Source organism: Zingiber officinale, chromosome 1B (assembly GCF_018446385.1).
Source record: "Zingiber officinale cultivar Zhangliang chromosome 1B, Zo_v1.1, whole genome shotgun sequence".
Lineage (NCBI taxonomy): Eukaryota > Viridiplantae > Streptophyta > Magnoliopsida > Zingiberales > Zingiberaceae > Zingiber > Zingiber officinale.
In genome coordinates, this window is record NC_055986.1 from 67,455,410 (window position 1) to 67,472,127 (window position 16,718).

Consider the following 16,718-nt stretch of genomic DNA (forward strand, 5'->3'; position numbering starts at 1 on the left):
GGTAGTGAGAAGGACGGCACGGGAGAGAGTCGAAGGGCTCGGTGTGTTCGAGGGACGAGATGCTGTGGAAGAATACGCTGTCGGATGACAAGGAGGCGTGCGACGTTTTTGAGGGATGATAAGTTGGAGCAGAAGGTTTCCGAGAAGGCCAGAAAATGGATTCGGGTGAGCCCTATTCCGGATGGCTGAATTCACCCAAGCGAGAGGAACCGGAGCGAAAGACCCAGATAAAAAGTCAATCGAGGGTTGACTCTAGTCCGGGCGCCCAGATCACCTGAGGCAGTCAAGGTGCCCCGACTGCGAAGTTTGGTTACAGGCTGGTTCAACCCAGTTCGGGCAATTGGACCCGGTCCAGGTGCTTGGACCAGTAAGTTTATCGATAAACCACATGCCGCGATCCGTTGCGATATGGATAAAATTCTTTCCACATCCAGGCAACTGGAACCCTTCCAGGCACCTGGAACCCTTCCAGGCACCTGGAACTCTTCCAGGTGCCCGAAGTAGGGCTATAAATACAACCCTGATCTCTATAGTTCAGAACAACACTTGTAAACAATTCTCTTTTCTGTTCTACTACTTGTTTGTGAGCTATCAATGTTGTAAAATGCTACTCCGCCTCAAGGAGTTTTTTTAGTGAGCTTTAACTGTCTTGGATTAACAATCCACTGATTGTAAACCAAATAACTGATAAAACCCGTGCGACCGGCAAGAGGGGGTGAATTACCCTTCAAAAAGAAAATAGAACCTTTCTCGATCTTTTGAAATAATAAGACACTTGTATAAAAAGAATTGATAAACTAATAACAAGAAAGAGGTTACCGATTTTACTTGGTTACAATCGGGAAGGTTGTTAATCCAAGACTTTGAAGCATAGTTTGCAAAATCGCGATCCGGATCGTAGGATCGTACGATCCTACGATCCTAAGACCCAAAATCGATCCAGGATCGTGCAGAATCGAGTTTTGCAGCAGGATCGCAGCAGGATCGGTAGGATCGGTAGGATCGGAACAGGATCGGTAGGATCGTAACAGGATCGGAGCAGAATCGGAGCAGGATCGGTGGAAGCTTTGAGAGGTCATAACTTTTGACTCGGATTGAACCACGGGGCCTATAATATATCAAATCAAAGCTCGTTCAGAGATCTTTAATAAATTTCAAAGTTTATCCTTAACCACCCTATTTCAAACCCAAAAAATATTATTTAAATCCTTTTCGGATGCCTAGAAGATTTTATTTTTTATTATTATATTTTTTCATCTTGTTAGGGTTTTAAATTATTTAAACATATATTTAATTATTTTTGAGTTAGTTTTATATCAATAATATTCTGTCATTTTCCCCCCAAAATGATGAATTTTTGGATGTCTATTGTCTAGTATTGTGTGACATCAACCAATCTTTAGAAGATTATTTTCGACGTTCATATTTGAATCAAAGGATCCAATAACTTTTGTTATGTACGTTATGTGCTTTATTGGCCTTTAAATTGGATCATCTTATAAACCAAGGAAATATTTTTGACGTTGAATGTGTTATTATTATTGTGTTAATAGAAATTTTATATTCTTTCATTTTATGATATGAAAATATAAATATTATTACTATGTGAGAATAATAGTTAAATTACTAGTTAATTTAAATTTGTACATGTAGTAATGTAATATAAGGTGTTGAGTGTAAATGATTGCATATATATGCAAAATTAGTTATCTATTTATATGTAAATGAGTTTTTTAAGTATTTTTTCTAATTATTAATCATGTATGATAAGATTTTAAGGGTTTTTGGTAGGATCGTACGATTCTACGATCCGATCCTGACCGATCCGATCCTGACCCTAAATCGATTCTACGTAGGATCGCGATTCTACAAACTATGCTGGGAACCTTTTATGGAAATTAATATTTAATGGAATTAATAACTTAAGGAGACTTGGGTCGAACGTGTTAAGTTCCGCAAGAGATCCAAGTCAAAACCTAAAAGAACAAATAGATTAAGTTTTGGATCAAACGTGTTAAGTTCCGCAGGAGATCCAAAATTTAATTTAAAAGAACACGTGGTAGCTAGGAAAAGGTTCAGACCTTTGTACAAAATTTTTGTACAGTGGAACCTATAGGCTTTCCGAGTAGCAACCAACAGATATTATGTTCAAGTATATATGTAAGAAGAAATGGTTTTAAAGATCATGAGACACACATGTTTTTCGGATACATGTTTTCAAAAATCATATTGCATATACCTTATGATCATGTTGTGATGATGCTATGATTTATGATATGCCATGATTAGATATGATTATGTTATGTTTCATGCTATGCTTTAAGAGCTTGATATGCCATGCCACCTTATGATGACTTATGATATGCCATGATTAGATATGATTATGTTATGTTTCATGCTATGCTTTAAGAGCTTGATATGCCATGCCACCTTATGATGATACTATGATATGCCATGATTAGATATGATTATGTTATGTTTCATGCTATGCTTTAAGAGATGATATGTCATGACTAGTTATGATTTTGTTATGTTGCATGATATGCTTAAATTAAAGAGTATAATATGTTATGCCATGACTAGTTGAGATCATGTTATGTTGAGACATTCTTTGATCATGTGATGATTTTTGGTTTTAGTGAGTAGGAAAGGAACTTACCGAGCCATGAGTGCTCATAGCTTACTTTCCTTGTACCACAGATAAAGGAAAAAGCTGGATGAGCTAAAGGAGCAACAGGAGAGGCAAGGAGATGTGTGTGGCAGTGGCTAGGCAACCAAATAAGAACCTGCTTTAAAAACTTTTAAAGAACTACGTTTTGGTATCATGAATTGTAGTACCTTATGTGTGACTTGATGTTATGTTTCTACTAATTTTGATATCATGTTATTGAGGCCATGATAGTGTAGTTCAGTTTTGATGAAAAGAAAAACAAAAGAAAAGTTTTTATGAAACTAAGAAAATTATTTTAAGTCTTCCGCTGTTATTTGTACATAGAGTATCGTAGCCCCGTCCCTTAGGGTTAGCAGGGAGGGAGGGCGTTACACACCAGAGGTTCCAGTCATTGGTCCCCACTTCGTGTCACATCGGTTTTCTACTCTTTAGTCTTTTGGTTCCTTGTTACATTTCATATATATGTGTGTGATTTGTATGTTTGTACTCGAGGAGTTTTATCGAGTTTTTAGTCTACTACACTTCTTTTTCCGCTGTGTTGGTTTCTTTGTCGTGGTTTTAAGGTTTCCATCATTGTAGTGGAGTAGGTGGTTTTCAAATATAAACTGCGTGGTTGTGTCAGCCAGAGGCTGAAATATATATAAACTGCGTGGTTGTTTAGTTATGTTTATTGTTATTGTTCCGGCTGTGTTGGCCGAGGTATATGTAGCCGTGAGGGCTTTGTAGAATAGTTTCATTTTGTCACCCGTATAGGGGAGATGCTGCCGAAATTTCTTCTGACAGGGACTACCTGTGGTGTGACAAGTTATGCTTAGTTAGTAGTTGCTTATATTGACTCTCTTACTGTTATAGTAAGTACTTCACCTGATACTGCATCCTTTGATCTCCTGACAATATTATTCATGCACTATCTTCTTCTACCTACTCAGTTGTTGTACCCACTATCCTTTGCTTTTTCTTTGACTTGCAGGTTAGTAGATAGAAGAGGTGTTGTGTTGCTCAAAGGTCTTGGCTGCCAATCCCGCTTGAGTTGAATTTATATTAAGTTACTTCGTTTTATTGTTTTCGTTGCTTATGGTTATAATTTTTCTTTCTCTTCTAGATTTTTTTTAGTGTGTTCACATATACATGCATACATACACGCATTATCATTATTAGCTAGTTATGTTGGCTTTAAATGATTTGATATCGATTATTTCCTATATTGTCACTAGGGGGTAACATCCAGTTTAGAGGACAAGTATACCCTCGGGGTATGACAAGAAGATATAGATTAACTTACAAAATTTTTTCAATATCATTAGATAATGTTAGTTCCAATACGCTTGTATAGAAAAACTAAAAAAAAAATTATCAATCTATTATTAGTGGTTTATTTTTTCATATTTATTGTGTATGTCATGTTTTAAATTTTATATATTTAAGATAGATTAAAAATTTTTGAAAATCATATTAAACCAATTAAAATTATAATTTCTTATTTATGATCGCATCCATCTATAATGAAACAATGAGTTAAGTTTTGTAAAACTAATGGAATGAAACATAAAAAATTTTCACATGATGTACCAACATGTTAGAATTTAACATATCAATTATTACAAGATTCATTTAAATATAAAGAATTATTATATTTATTTTTTACACAAAATACTAATACTAATATATATTTTTATTTTCAAAATAATAGAATATTTGTAGTAATATTTATGAAAATTTAAGAGTATTTAACGATATAATCGAACAACTTTCTAGTGTTTATTATCCCACTGCTTATTTAATTTTAGAAAAAAATTCTAGTATAGTATTAGTTTTAAATGAACATATTAATAATGAATATTTATCTTCTTACAAATTAGCAATGAAAATTAAATGGAAAAAATATTTTATATTATTTCTGAAATATATTTAATTTTATTTGTTTTAGATGGTAGATTTAAATTAGAAGTTTTATAAAAAAATGTTAACTTTTTATTATGATACTTTAATTCCAATTAAAGTTTTTTTTTCTCCTAATCCAGTTAATATTATATATAATGTTAACATTTATTTATATAATATTTATAATCAATATTATGTAAAATATGGGTTCCAATATAATATTTCTAAAATACAACAACTATTAGTAGTAATTTAAACTTACAAAAGCATAACTTTTATTACAAGAATGGACGAAACGTCTACAAGGATTCTCAAGTTTCACACAGGAACTTAAGAATTATTTTATGACTTCTTTCGATTTTAGTGAAGTAGATAGCGAAAATTTTGATATCCTAAAGTGGTGGTCATAGAAGGCTCAAAGCTTTCTCGTTCTCTCATTGATTGCCAAAGAAATATTAGCTTATTCAGTGTCAACTATTGCTATGGAGAAGACGTTTAGTATCGGCGGCAACATATTAGATGAACGATGATCGATTTTGTCTCTCCACTCATTGAAAGCTCAAGCATTACTCGACGATTGGACCAAAGTCGAGAAAAAAGACAAGGAATACAACTTCTTGATGATGAAGTCGAAGAATTTTATACCGAAGGAACCAATACAATAGGAATAGGAAAAAAAAGTGAATAACAATGTCATTTCTAATTAAAAGGATAAAAATATAAAAAAACTACGTGAGTTTTAATTTTCTAATACCATGAGGAGATACGTAGGCAATTTAAATAAGTGCAAACTCTTTTTTAAAAAAAATTTTAAGTTTTAATTTTTAAGTTTTAAGTTTTAAATTTTAAATTTTAAATTTTTTAATATAATCATCTCGAATCGTGGCGAACCGTGAATCGAACTGTAAACTGGAGGTTCCAAACCGTGAACCATAACTGTCTTGGGTGGTTAAGATTAAGAGTCGACTTGTTCCGAAATATCAAACCGTCGTTTCCGAACCATCGAACAGTTTAACCGTCAGTTCTAAACCGTCGGTTCGGAACCGCCGAGCCATCAAACTGTCAGTTCTGAACCATCATTTCTGAACCATCACTTCCGAACCGTAATCAGGTCTACCTATTAACATGTCATGTAAAAAAAACCCTAAGAATCAAATATTTTTCTTTTAAAAAATTATCAAACAATTTTAATTTTTCTAATTTATATAAAAAAAATTATCATTATTTATCTTAAACGGTTGAAACATACTTTGAATTAAAAAAAAAATGATATGGTAATTGACGAGGGAGGAGAGTGAGTACGAGATCACTAAGACGGGAAAGAAAAAATGTATGAAAACACCGACAAGAGAGGGAAAAAGTAAAAGATCACCATCAACTACAAGTTCCTCATTGTTAAAAGATCAATACGGAAAACGAAGAGATGATTAATTAAAAAATATATACAATTAAAAAATTCAACAACCAATAAAATTTAAATAATTTAAAATTAAAAATGGATATATTTTAAAAAAAACTAAAATAAAAACCAAATATTTAAATAAATAAATAAAATATAAATAATATTAAAATATAAAAAATTAAAGGCAAAATAAAAAATAGAGTCCTAGATACCATAATGGCCTTGAGCCGACACCATATTACGTATCCGATACTTTTATCTTTTTTTCCCAGGTTCTTTCATTATTTAATAAATATTTTATAATTGAATCCATGGACCGAGCTTGATCCATACTAGGTCAATGCGGAGCCATTTCAGAACATGACACACACAGCTCCATTCAATCCAACAGTCATGCAAACCAACAACGGCTCACTGATACCAGTCCAACATGACAACATCTGGATTGACAAAAACCTGAATCGTGCCCGCCCAAATCAGCCTCCTACATGAATATTATGAGAAGCCAAATCCATGGTTCATACATTTGAGCACAAAAACTGCAGATTTTCTATAAAATCTCAAGCAACAGAACAAGCTCACTAGAGCTCACTAGACATCCCGAGACATAAAACATCAAACCAACAATTCAATAGCCATATCAAGATAAAACCGAGGGTAACACATCCTTAAGTTAGTATTAGCGAGAACGATCTGATGGGATTGAACTAAATTACATTTTCTTGTGCAAGTTGCACCATCTCTCTCCAGTCTCCACAAGCATCATCCTGTCAGTTATGCCATCTGCTTTCCCTTCTTTGGCTTCATGGTCCTACTATTCTGGCTTTTCGTGTGGATACTAACCCATTTGTAATTGGTTGGGATGTCGAATGGGTCAATGTGGTCAATCACTTGAGAAGTGTTCACTGATTTTGATCGATTGACAGATGTTTTGGTTGAAGAGGAGTTCCACCTTAGCCAAGAGCTCTTATGGGTGTCAATTTTGTGATTCTCCTCATCTTCTGGAACAGGCAAGAGTCTTGGGCTTGAGAGTGGTGTGAAAAACTGTTCAGATTGTGTTAGATAGGCAAACTTGGTGAATGTAACCACCACCCTCACAGTTGGTAAGATTGGAATGGCAACCTGCAGAAACAAAACCAAAATGAGAATTTACCTCCCCGCTGCGGTGTTGAAAATAAGAATATCTAATTTCAAAATGAGAATTTACCTTTCCAGTGGATTGTTGAAAATAAAAATATATATTCTATTACTATGATCTTGTCCAAAAAAAAACAGTACAAAATGTTAAACTTTCTCATCTAAGCACAAAACTAGGTCACCACAGCATTTTCAATATAGGTGTTTCTCACATCAGAAGCAGTCAGTAGTTTCTTTCATAGCACGAATAAGACTAATGAGCAGTGAACCTTCAGAGTGTTTTTCGTGAAGGCCCTTTTCATAGCCATTGGATTTGAGTGGAATAGATCTCGAACATTGATCGATCAACAGCCAAGATTAGTTCCCTTTAAGTCTGCTCAGATCCAATGGTCGTGAAAAAAGCCTTAATGAAGAAGCACTGTAAAGGCCTGCTTCATTGTGTTTAAAAAGAATTTAAACAAATCAAACTAAAATAAAGATTTGGCTAGCATTAACATGATAATTTTCAGAGAAGAATATCTTAAAACAAAAGTCAAAACCAATTCAAATCAGCAATTCTTCAGTGACAACTAACATTGAGAAGGGATTTAAATGGGAGATTAAGGAGGCTATAGGTTGATTGAATGTGGCACACTGTCTACAATCTTTTACCCTATTCTTCCAAGCGCTACATTGTGACACCATGATTTACTCTGCCATATGCAGCAGAACATCAAAATGATTCATCATTCTGCACACACGCAATGCCTTAACTTGATTAGAGTTGATATCACAACTAAAGATTGAGATCCTTTCTATGAATTGAGAGAGAGATATTTAAGCTTTGGACTTAGGATCATAAGATCCTACACTTTAATAAGAATATTTTAGAACTATATTTGATATTTATATTTTCCTATTTCTATTGTCTTTCAATATATAGTATTAATATGATTTTTTCAAATCGAACATTTCAATATCATGAAGCATAATAAAATGATTCATATTGTAAATATATCAAAACAACAATGTAAATTTTCAACTTGAACTTCTACAAAATGAATGATAATTATGGACAGATGATAATAACGAAAGAATCTTTCTATCTAAAACTCAATAAGAATCTCATATTATTGAAAGCTTCCTATATCAAACAAAATATTAGTGTTATAGTAAATGACAATCACTAAAAAAAAAAATTAAATATGAATATATTAAATTTAATGGTGTGGACCAAGCTCCCAGTAGGAAGCGTAAGTAAAAGTAAATAGCCACACAATTGGATTGTAGGACTGCCTAAAAATTTAAACTCAATCAAATGTAAGCAATAAATATACAATTGGATTGTAGGTCTGGCTTAAAAATTTTAACTCAATAAACGGCAAGCAGTAAATAGATTATCCAAGTTGGCAGCAGCATATATCTATGTTTACCTTAACCGGAAAAGTTCCGGGGGGAAATTTAGTGGTCAGCAACTCCCGGAGGCGGCGCACTGCCTTCACTTTGTTAGCAAGTATATCCAGCAAAGGCATCAGTTCCTCCAGCTTCAGTGGGAAGTCTTCAGTCAGCCACACAACCGGCAGCAAGCTTTTCACCATTTCCTTCTCCTTCTTCCTCCCAGCCTTCGCCCTCGCTGGTCTCGCCCACTCCTTGTCCTCTTCCCGCAGCCGCACGTCCACGCTCCTCCTCGCTGGTCTTGCCCACTCCTTGACCTCTTCCCGCAGCCGCACGTCCACACTCCTCCTCCTAGCCGTCTGTCCGAGTTCTTCCCTCTCCCGAACCCTCGGCTCATAGCAGCTGTGCCGCGGAGGCATCTCTGGGATCTCCGCCACCAAGAAGCCCTCATCGTCATCCTCATGGAGGTCGAGGGGCACAACGAGATTTTGTCCGTCATCACCGTCATTCTCGCCCTCTTCTGCACAAGCCTTCATTGTCTTGAAGCTGAAGACGACATTGTGGATCTCGTAAACCCTGGCTTTCCACTCACCGACCATCTCTATCTTCTCTCGCCTTCGCCAGTTGGTCCTGCTGACCAACTGCGCAGCCGTGATGTCGAGGCCTGGACGATAGGCGCTAGCATCAGCAACAATGTCGGCTTCGTCAGCAGCCGGAGCAGCCGCTTCGGCGCCATCAAACGCATCGCGCACCTCCCTCCGACCTCGGTGCAGAACGAGGAGGGATCCCGGGGGAACGGTGGAGCCCGTGCCGGTGCCGAGGAACAGGAAGGACTGGTCAGATCGACGGATACGGAGGCCGTCGAAACCGGCGAGAGAGGTGTCGGCACGGAGGTCGGTTGCCCGCTTCCAGATGCGGTAAGTGTCGGAGGGGGCAACACGAGGAAGAAAAGGGAGAAGCGGACTCTCGAAGTGGAACTCCAGTTCTAAGTAGAAGTCCGAAACACGGCGGAGGGCTACGAGTAGTGGCGGAAGGCGGCGGCGGAACTTGGCCCACGCAGATCTCCTGTGATGACGGAGAAGCATCAGTGCAAGGCGGCGTCTCCGGAGGCAGAGCGCCTCTTGAAGGGCCGTCCACCCGGCTGCGTTCTGGAGTGACGGATCCGCGCCGGCGTTCGCGAGCGCAGCGACCGCAGAAGTGCGGTCTAGACGGACCGCCAGGTGGAGGGCCGTATCGCGGCGAGGCACATCACGGCGATCGAGAACGGCGGCGATCTCCGCGGCGAGGTGCTCCTCGCGTGCGGAGTCGGCCTCCGTGCGTATCTCGGAAGGGTGCGCCAGGGAGGGGAGTGACGCGAGGAGGCGACCTAGAGAGACCGAGTCGCCCATCGCCACTGCGTAGTGCACCGGACTATGCGCGAACTCTTCCACTACCAATCTCCCTTCCTCCATGACCGAAGAGAGTTTCACTGTAGGAAAAGCAACTGAGGGTAGGTAAGAAGAGGGGGAGAGTATAAAATGGGTTCCTATAATCTCACTGCTTTCTTTTTCTTAATCATGCCCTTTTTCCTCCTTTTGTTACCCAATTCTTTACTCACTTATAATCTCACTCATTTCTTTTTTTTAATCATTTCCTATTTCTTCTGTTATTACCCGTTGCTTTACTCACTCGCCTGGGACTATTCCTCCCAGTCGAGGTGACTTTATTGGGTTCTGGAGAAACCCAGCTGATAACTGTCTCTGTTTTTTTTTTTTTTCTTTTTTTTGACTTTCTTTTTTATTTTGCTTTTGTTTCCTTTTCTTTTAGCAATATCGATTGCTTAGATTTCAATTTTATTATTTTTTCTTCGAAATAAATCCACAAAAGAAATAGCGGAACTTATGGGCCAAACTCGAGTCAAGGACTAGCTCGTTGGGTTATCAGACCGCTAATCTAGACAGTCACTCTCCTCGACAAAACTCAAGGGCCCGTCCAAATGGTCAGAAAAAGAGAAAGGAAATTTTTTAATGCTTTAAAAGTTGTGCGAGCCCTGTTTTCCTTGGATCAATTTGTTTTTATTTTTGTGAAGTAATGGTGCACTGGTAAACTATAGAATGATATATCAGTATAATGAGAATTCGATTTTCATACTCGACACTTTCAAATGTTCCTGATATTTGAATCACTTATGCTGTTGGTATATTGTCAGAATTCATTTGTACTTTCTAATTTATTTTGGTTGATCATATTAATCTATTCAACAAGTACAAATTGGATATTTAAATTAAAAAAAAATATTCTTATCCTCTCTTAGAACTTCTTCAATGATTAATTTGCTACAACAAAAACAAAGACAAAAAAATAAACTATAAAAACGCTGAAATGTAAATAACAAGAGAATAGTGAGAGGGGCAACTCAAACCTAATATTTTATAACCTTAATAGGTCTGAAATCCATAAAATTTTAACTTTTTGAAAATGTGAAAAAAATCTCATCATAGTCTTCTTTATAAGAGAAATAATTAGTACAAATAGAAGTGGAGATAAATGATTTTAACAATGTATTAACACTTTTAGTTAACCAATTCAAAGACTCCAAGCCTCTACGTACAACCTTCAACCGAGTCTTCAATCAGCCTTCAAAATATATGTTATGTTCTGGCTCAATCAATTGATTTATGTATCGATTCAATTGATCTTTGTCACACAATACTACTTTACTCGTCACTACTTGTTGGCATCAATCAACTAATCCTTGTCGAAGCTTTTGAATTTCACCGTAGGAATAATTTGTTGGGATGTTCAATAGCTATACTTCATGTCAATCAATCGTTCTTGTGTGCTTGTCTACAAAGAGTTAAAGCACATAAAAAAATATAAACAAACAACATAAAACAAGACAAGCGTAGTAAAACAATTTTTACATGGTCTAGAATCTCCGATTCTGATTTCACGGTCTATCATCCTAACGTTAGCACAACAATATTTCCTCCTTGTCAGACACCTTTCGGAAGTGGAGAAATCTCTTATAAATTTGTGTTGGATAATCTATTGTTGGAGGTATAAGGATAGGTTGGCTTAATTGAAATTACACAAATTCAATTCTAATTTATCTATCAAGATGACCTAAGCTAATAATCTCAGGCTATCGGCCTTGAAAGTTAGGCCGAGCTACTAGGTTCTCTGGAAGATAACTACTTCCTATTGCCGAGTCCACAAGCAAAGTCACTGAGTCGAGAGTCGAGAAATAGAGTCGCTGAGTCGGGAAGTAGAGTTAGGAGTCGGAGTCATCGAGTCGGGAAGGAGAGTCAGGAGTCAAAGTCATCAAGTCAGGAGGCAGAGTTGCTGAGTCAGGAGTTGGAAGCCGAGTGGGAGTTGGAGTCACCGAGTCGGGAAAGGAATTCGCCGAGGGAGATGCTGAGGCCTGTGTTAGATGCTGAGGCTTGCGTTTAATACAGTTTCCTTGAAACAGATTCGCACCACCTCCGACTGTGCTTCAAGGTTCTCTCGGATCATCTATTTCCCAGAATATAGCGGTAGACCTTAATTGCCATCAAGCACTAGTGGATCACAGTAAATTGAGAATGCACCAAAGTGCTATCATGAGTAGTTCATCCAAGCAGATGCATGACTAAGAGAAAAGAATCGGGGAACGAAAGTGGAGGAATTCCTTTGCTATTGCTTTCGCTTCTATTTTCTTCTCTTACTCACAACCTACTTGTATAGGAGCGTTCATCCATAGCTTCAATGAATGGCCGAGGTCTGCCGATTAACGTTGGATTTAATGACAGTCATCTGCCATTATTGATCGAATATTATTGTCGAGAGGTTACGGAATCGCCATTAACTTCAGATTAATGCTTCTGTTATACTCTTGAGTAGGTACCAAAAAGATATTCAGGTGGCAAAATATCGGTTCATTCACTTTGATAAATTTTACCCTGGCCGATTTGGCATTCACCACACACAGGTCATGCTCGCACATAAGTGAATTTGGTTTAGTGCAATACAGGTCCTCGATTTGTACCCCCTGTGCACCCACACGTGAGAGAAAGTCTCTTTCCATACATTTATTCACATAATCAATACATGTGCAACAATAGAAACCAACCATAGTGTCTTGAAACTTCTACTGTGGGACTAAACCCATACACAAAGGAGTCTCCTTCTTCCTTTCCACCATTTTTCCATTCACATTTCTAACAATCCTTCATATGCATGGAAACAGGGTATGCGATATCATTCAACACTTGAGTCCAATATAAGATAGGTAGGTTTTATCCTTTAAACATTCCTTTGTGAAGATCTATTTGCTTACTGACTGACAGTAGATATGATGTCATTGAACTGTTCTATCGTCTGTGTAAGTATTGATATATCTCACCCAGGACTCTCCCTGATACAACTCAGTTCTCAAGAGTGTGTTCGTTGTTGGCCATGAACACTCCTAGTTTTATGAGAAGTTCTCAGAATTGTGCCTCCAATTATCTTTGAAGCGACCCTACTTCTTTCTCACATAGGTGATCTCTAGATCACTAAAATTCATTTGCTTAACCTCCATCCTTCAATAATCTATTGGGACATTCCTCCACAATGAGTAACTTTGTCGGTGCAATTAGGTTGTCCCTTTAAACCTAGTTCTTGGGATCATTAGTCTCTATAGGTTGGGTTTCCTTTGTATTAACATTTCTCATCAGTATTAAGTCCATCCATCGTGATAAACTTGCAACTAACTCTCTGTTTAATCATTTGATTAATGGATCTACTAGGTTATCCTTTGACTTCACATAGTTAATAATGATAACTCCAGTTGAGAGTAGTTATCTAATGGTATTATGTCTATGACTTATATATGTCTAGATTTACCATTATACAGATGGTTCTATGCTCGGCAAATTGCTGATTGACTATCACAATATGCAAATTGTCGGTACTAGTTTCGGCCATCTAACAATATCTTCTAAGAATTGTTGTTGTCATTCAGCCTCTTTACTATACTTGTCAAGAGCTACAAACTCATATTCTATTATAGATCTAGACAGTTTATTTAGAAGATTTGCAAGAAATGGTTGTACCCCTAGAGTGAATACATATCTATTTGTAGACTTAGAGTCTATATTAGATATCCAACTTGCATTGTTATATCCTGTTAGTATTAGCCCTAAGAGCCGATTATGAGATGATTAGGCTTTTTAGGTTACTCATTGAGTTAAACTCATTAGATTAGATTGAATCTAATCCAAGTTAGACTCATTGAGTTAGACTCAATTGAATCCATTCGTTGAAGAAGGAAGATCAAAAGATAATGATTATTTTTTTGATTAATCATGCATTAATAAAAAGGAAGACCGAAAGCCAAAGAATCTTTGGTATTCCTTGGATGAGTACAAAAGGTTTGTAATTCATGTTCATTAGCTAAGACTCTTGATCTTCTCTTTCTTCCTCCTCTTCCTCCTCTTGGACGAATCCTTCCTATGGTACCTTCTAAGTGACTAGCACCATAAAGTTGGTTCTTCTTTAAATCGTGAGTTTGTGTTTACGCAACAAAGGTATAACTCCCTTTTAACAAACTTAGTATATGGGTTTCTCTTTCACATGGATATTCTGGAAAGGATCTAGTTAGTTTTTCTATTGTGCTTTCTGTATGTTTAGTGCTCTAGATCCTAACAGTGGTATTAAAGCCACTTGCGAAGGCATATACTAAGTTGCAGTTGTTAGGACCAAAAGTAGCTAGAGGGGGGGGGGTGAATAGCTCGTCGCGTTCGCTCGTTGCTCGACGTTGCTTGGCGTTGTTTGTTTCTTCAAGAATATACAGTGGAAAATACAGAAACAAAACACTCAACGCTAACACTAGGATTTTACTTGGTATCCACCTCTAAAGGAGGTGACTAATCCAAGGATCCACACCACGCACACACCCTCCACTATGAATAACACTCCTTTATGGTAACTACCAAAGGCGGAGAAGCCTTACAACACTCTCAGTACAAGAAGAAGAAAGGGAAATACAAGATAAGCAAAAGCTTACAAGATGTGCAGTAAAAACCCTAACCCTAACTTCTCTTCTTGTTGTTGATCCGCCTCTTGACTTGGAAAACCTCCAAGATCCTTCAAGAACTGGCGATCTTAGCTTCAAGAGCGCTGTGGAGGAGCTGGTGAGAGATCTGGAGTGAATCAGAGAAGCGATTCCTGCAGCCATCGCACGCCTGCAGCTTAAATCGACGCCAACGGTCGGAACCCGATCGATTCAAATGTTCCCAATCGATCGGGGAGGCTTTGGATCGATCCACGGATCAATCCAGAGCGCCTCTGTGCTCTAGGAAAAACGCCTGGATCGATCCACGGATTGATCCAGCGCTTATCGCGCGAAGCAGCCGCGTCCCAATCGATCCACTGATCGATTGGGACATCTGGATCGATCCACGGATCGATCCAGAGGCTTTCTGTTCGCTGGGAAAAGCCTGGATCGATCCACTGATCGATCCAGATCCTGGATCGATCCCCTGATCGATCCAGAACTTGGTTTTTGCCCAAAACCAAGTTCCAAGACTCCCAAACCAACATCCGGTCATCCTTGACCTGTTGGTACATCATGCCTAGCATCTGGTCACTCCCTTGACCTGCCAGGACTTCCCACCAAGTGTCTGGTCAATTCTTTGACCCACTTGAACTTTTCTCGTCATGCCAAGTATCTGGTCACTCCCTTGACCTACTTGGACTTTTCTATATTTCCTCGTGCCAAGTATCCAGTCAATCCTTTGACCTACTTGGACTTCCCAACACCAGATGTCCGATCATCCTTGATCCATCTGGATTTTCCCTTGCCTGGCTTCACTCACCAGGACTTTCACCTAGCTTCACTCACTAGGGTTTTCCATCTGCCTAGCTTCACTCACTAGGGCTTTCACCTGGCTTCACTCACCAGGACTTTCACCTAGCTTCACTCACTAGGGTTTTCAATCTGCCTAGCTTCACTCACTAGGACTTTCATTCTACCTAACATCCCAGTTAGGACTTCCCAGTCAAGTATCCGGTCAACCTTGACCTACTTGACTTCTTCTTCAATCAATTTCTTATTGTCAAACATCTAAACTCAAACCAAGACTCAGCTTGGTCAACCAGGTCAACCTTGACCTGAGGGATGTTGCACCAACAATCTCCCCCTTTTTGATGTTTGACAATACCACAATAACACTTACAATACCACATGTAAGTTAGGCTAATCCTATAGCCTTAATCTTCATGCCACTAAATAATGAACACATAAATTAAGCTCTTCATTCTCCCCCTGAGAGGGCACACTCCCTCTAGGTAATGAAAGCCTAACTTACACCCATGCACAGGTCCTTTCATTCTCCCCCTATTGGCACACATCAACCCATCTTTGGGCACACATCAACCCATGCCCCAATTTTGGGTACACATCAACAAATCCATTTGTTGACGACTCTCCCCCTGAAGAGTTGCTCATCGTTGTTCACAACATCACTCGCCGTGATCAACACGATAATGAAGGTCTCATACCCTTCATTTATCCTTAACTTCTCCCTCAATGTAGACAAATACCCAACCTTGAGCATTTTCTAACCACTTGAGTTCCCACTTGAAATAATGAGGATATCCACTCCCCATTTCAAGTTCAAAAGCTCATACATGAGCATTTTCTTTAAAGAAGGTTAACCACCTTCCAAGGTTCATGAAAAATAATTTTTCATGTCTTTAAAGAGTCCCTCCCCGTAAAGACATGGTGGTAACTTCTGTCATTGCACCAACAATGACTTGGAATCCCTAAACCTTTAGGAAACCCAAATTTAGAAGTTTTGAGGTTTAAATACTCAAAATTTTAAACAAACCTCAACCTAAAACTTCAATGAAGTCTTCCTTAACCAATCCATCCTTGTTTTCACATGAAAACACCCTTTGTATGTATACAAATGTATTTTGGGGGGTTTGGAATGGTTACCTAGACTCAAAGAGGTTCAAAGGTGCTGAAATCAGGCCTTCCCAGCCAAAATCAGCAACTTGGATCGATTGGAGTTGGGTTCCAATCGATTGAACCTTTCTGAATCGATCCACTGATCGATTCAGACTACCTGGATCGATCGGCTGATCGATCCAGCGAGCTTCTGCTCGCGGGTGACTTGCCTTTTGAATCGATCCATGGATCGATTCAGGCACTCCAATCGATCCATGGATCGATCGGAGCTCTGATAGTTGCTGAAATTCCATTTCAGTCAACTTCAGAAACCCTTAGAAAATTCTAAAAAAATCCAA

The 16,718-nt window shown here is 38.2% G+C and overlaps 1 protein-coding gene across 1 annotated transcript; it reads right to left on the reverse strand.

Annotated features, from left to right (window-relative positions):
* Positions 1–6,418: 6,418 nt before the first annotated feature.
* Positions 6,419–9,963, reverse strand: LOC121967711 (ankyrin repeat domain-containing protein 13C-like). Its single transcript, XM_042518113.1, has 2 exons — positions 8,504–9,963; positions 6,419–7,076 (listed from the first exon to the last, which is right to left on the reverse strand). The coding sequence occupies exons 1-2, from the start codon at positions 9,914–9,916 to the stop codon at positions 6,729–6,731; spliced, it is 1,761 nt and encodes a 586-aa protein (XP_042374047.1). The 5' UTR covers positions 9,917–9,963; the 3' UTR covers positions 6,419–6,728.
* Positions 9,964–16,718: the final 6,755 nt, after the last annotated feature.

Excerpts from the sequence above, each read along its gene's own strand:
- LOC121967711 (XM_042518113.1), bottom strand. The coding sequence starts at position 9,916 with ATGGAGGAAGGGAGATTGGTAGTGGAAGAGTTCGCGCATAGTCCGGTG. Across the intron at positions 7,077-8,503 it reads CCGGAACTTTTCCGGTTAAG|GTTGCCATTCCAATCTTACC; the intron begins GTAAACATAGAT and ends TTGTTTCTGCAG.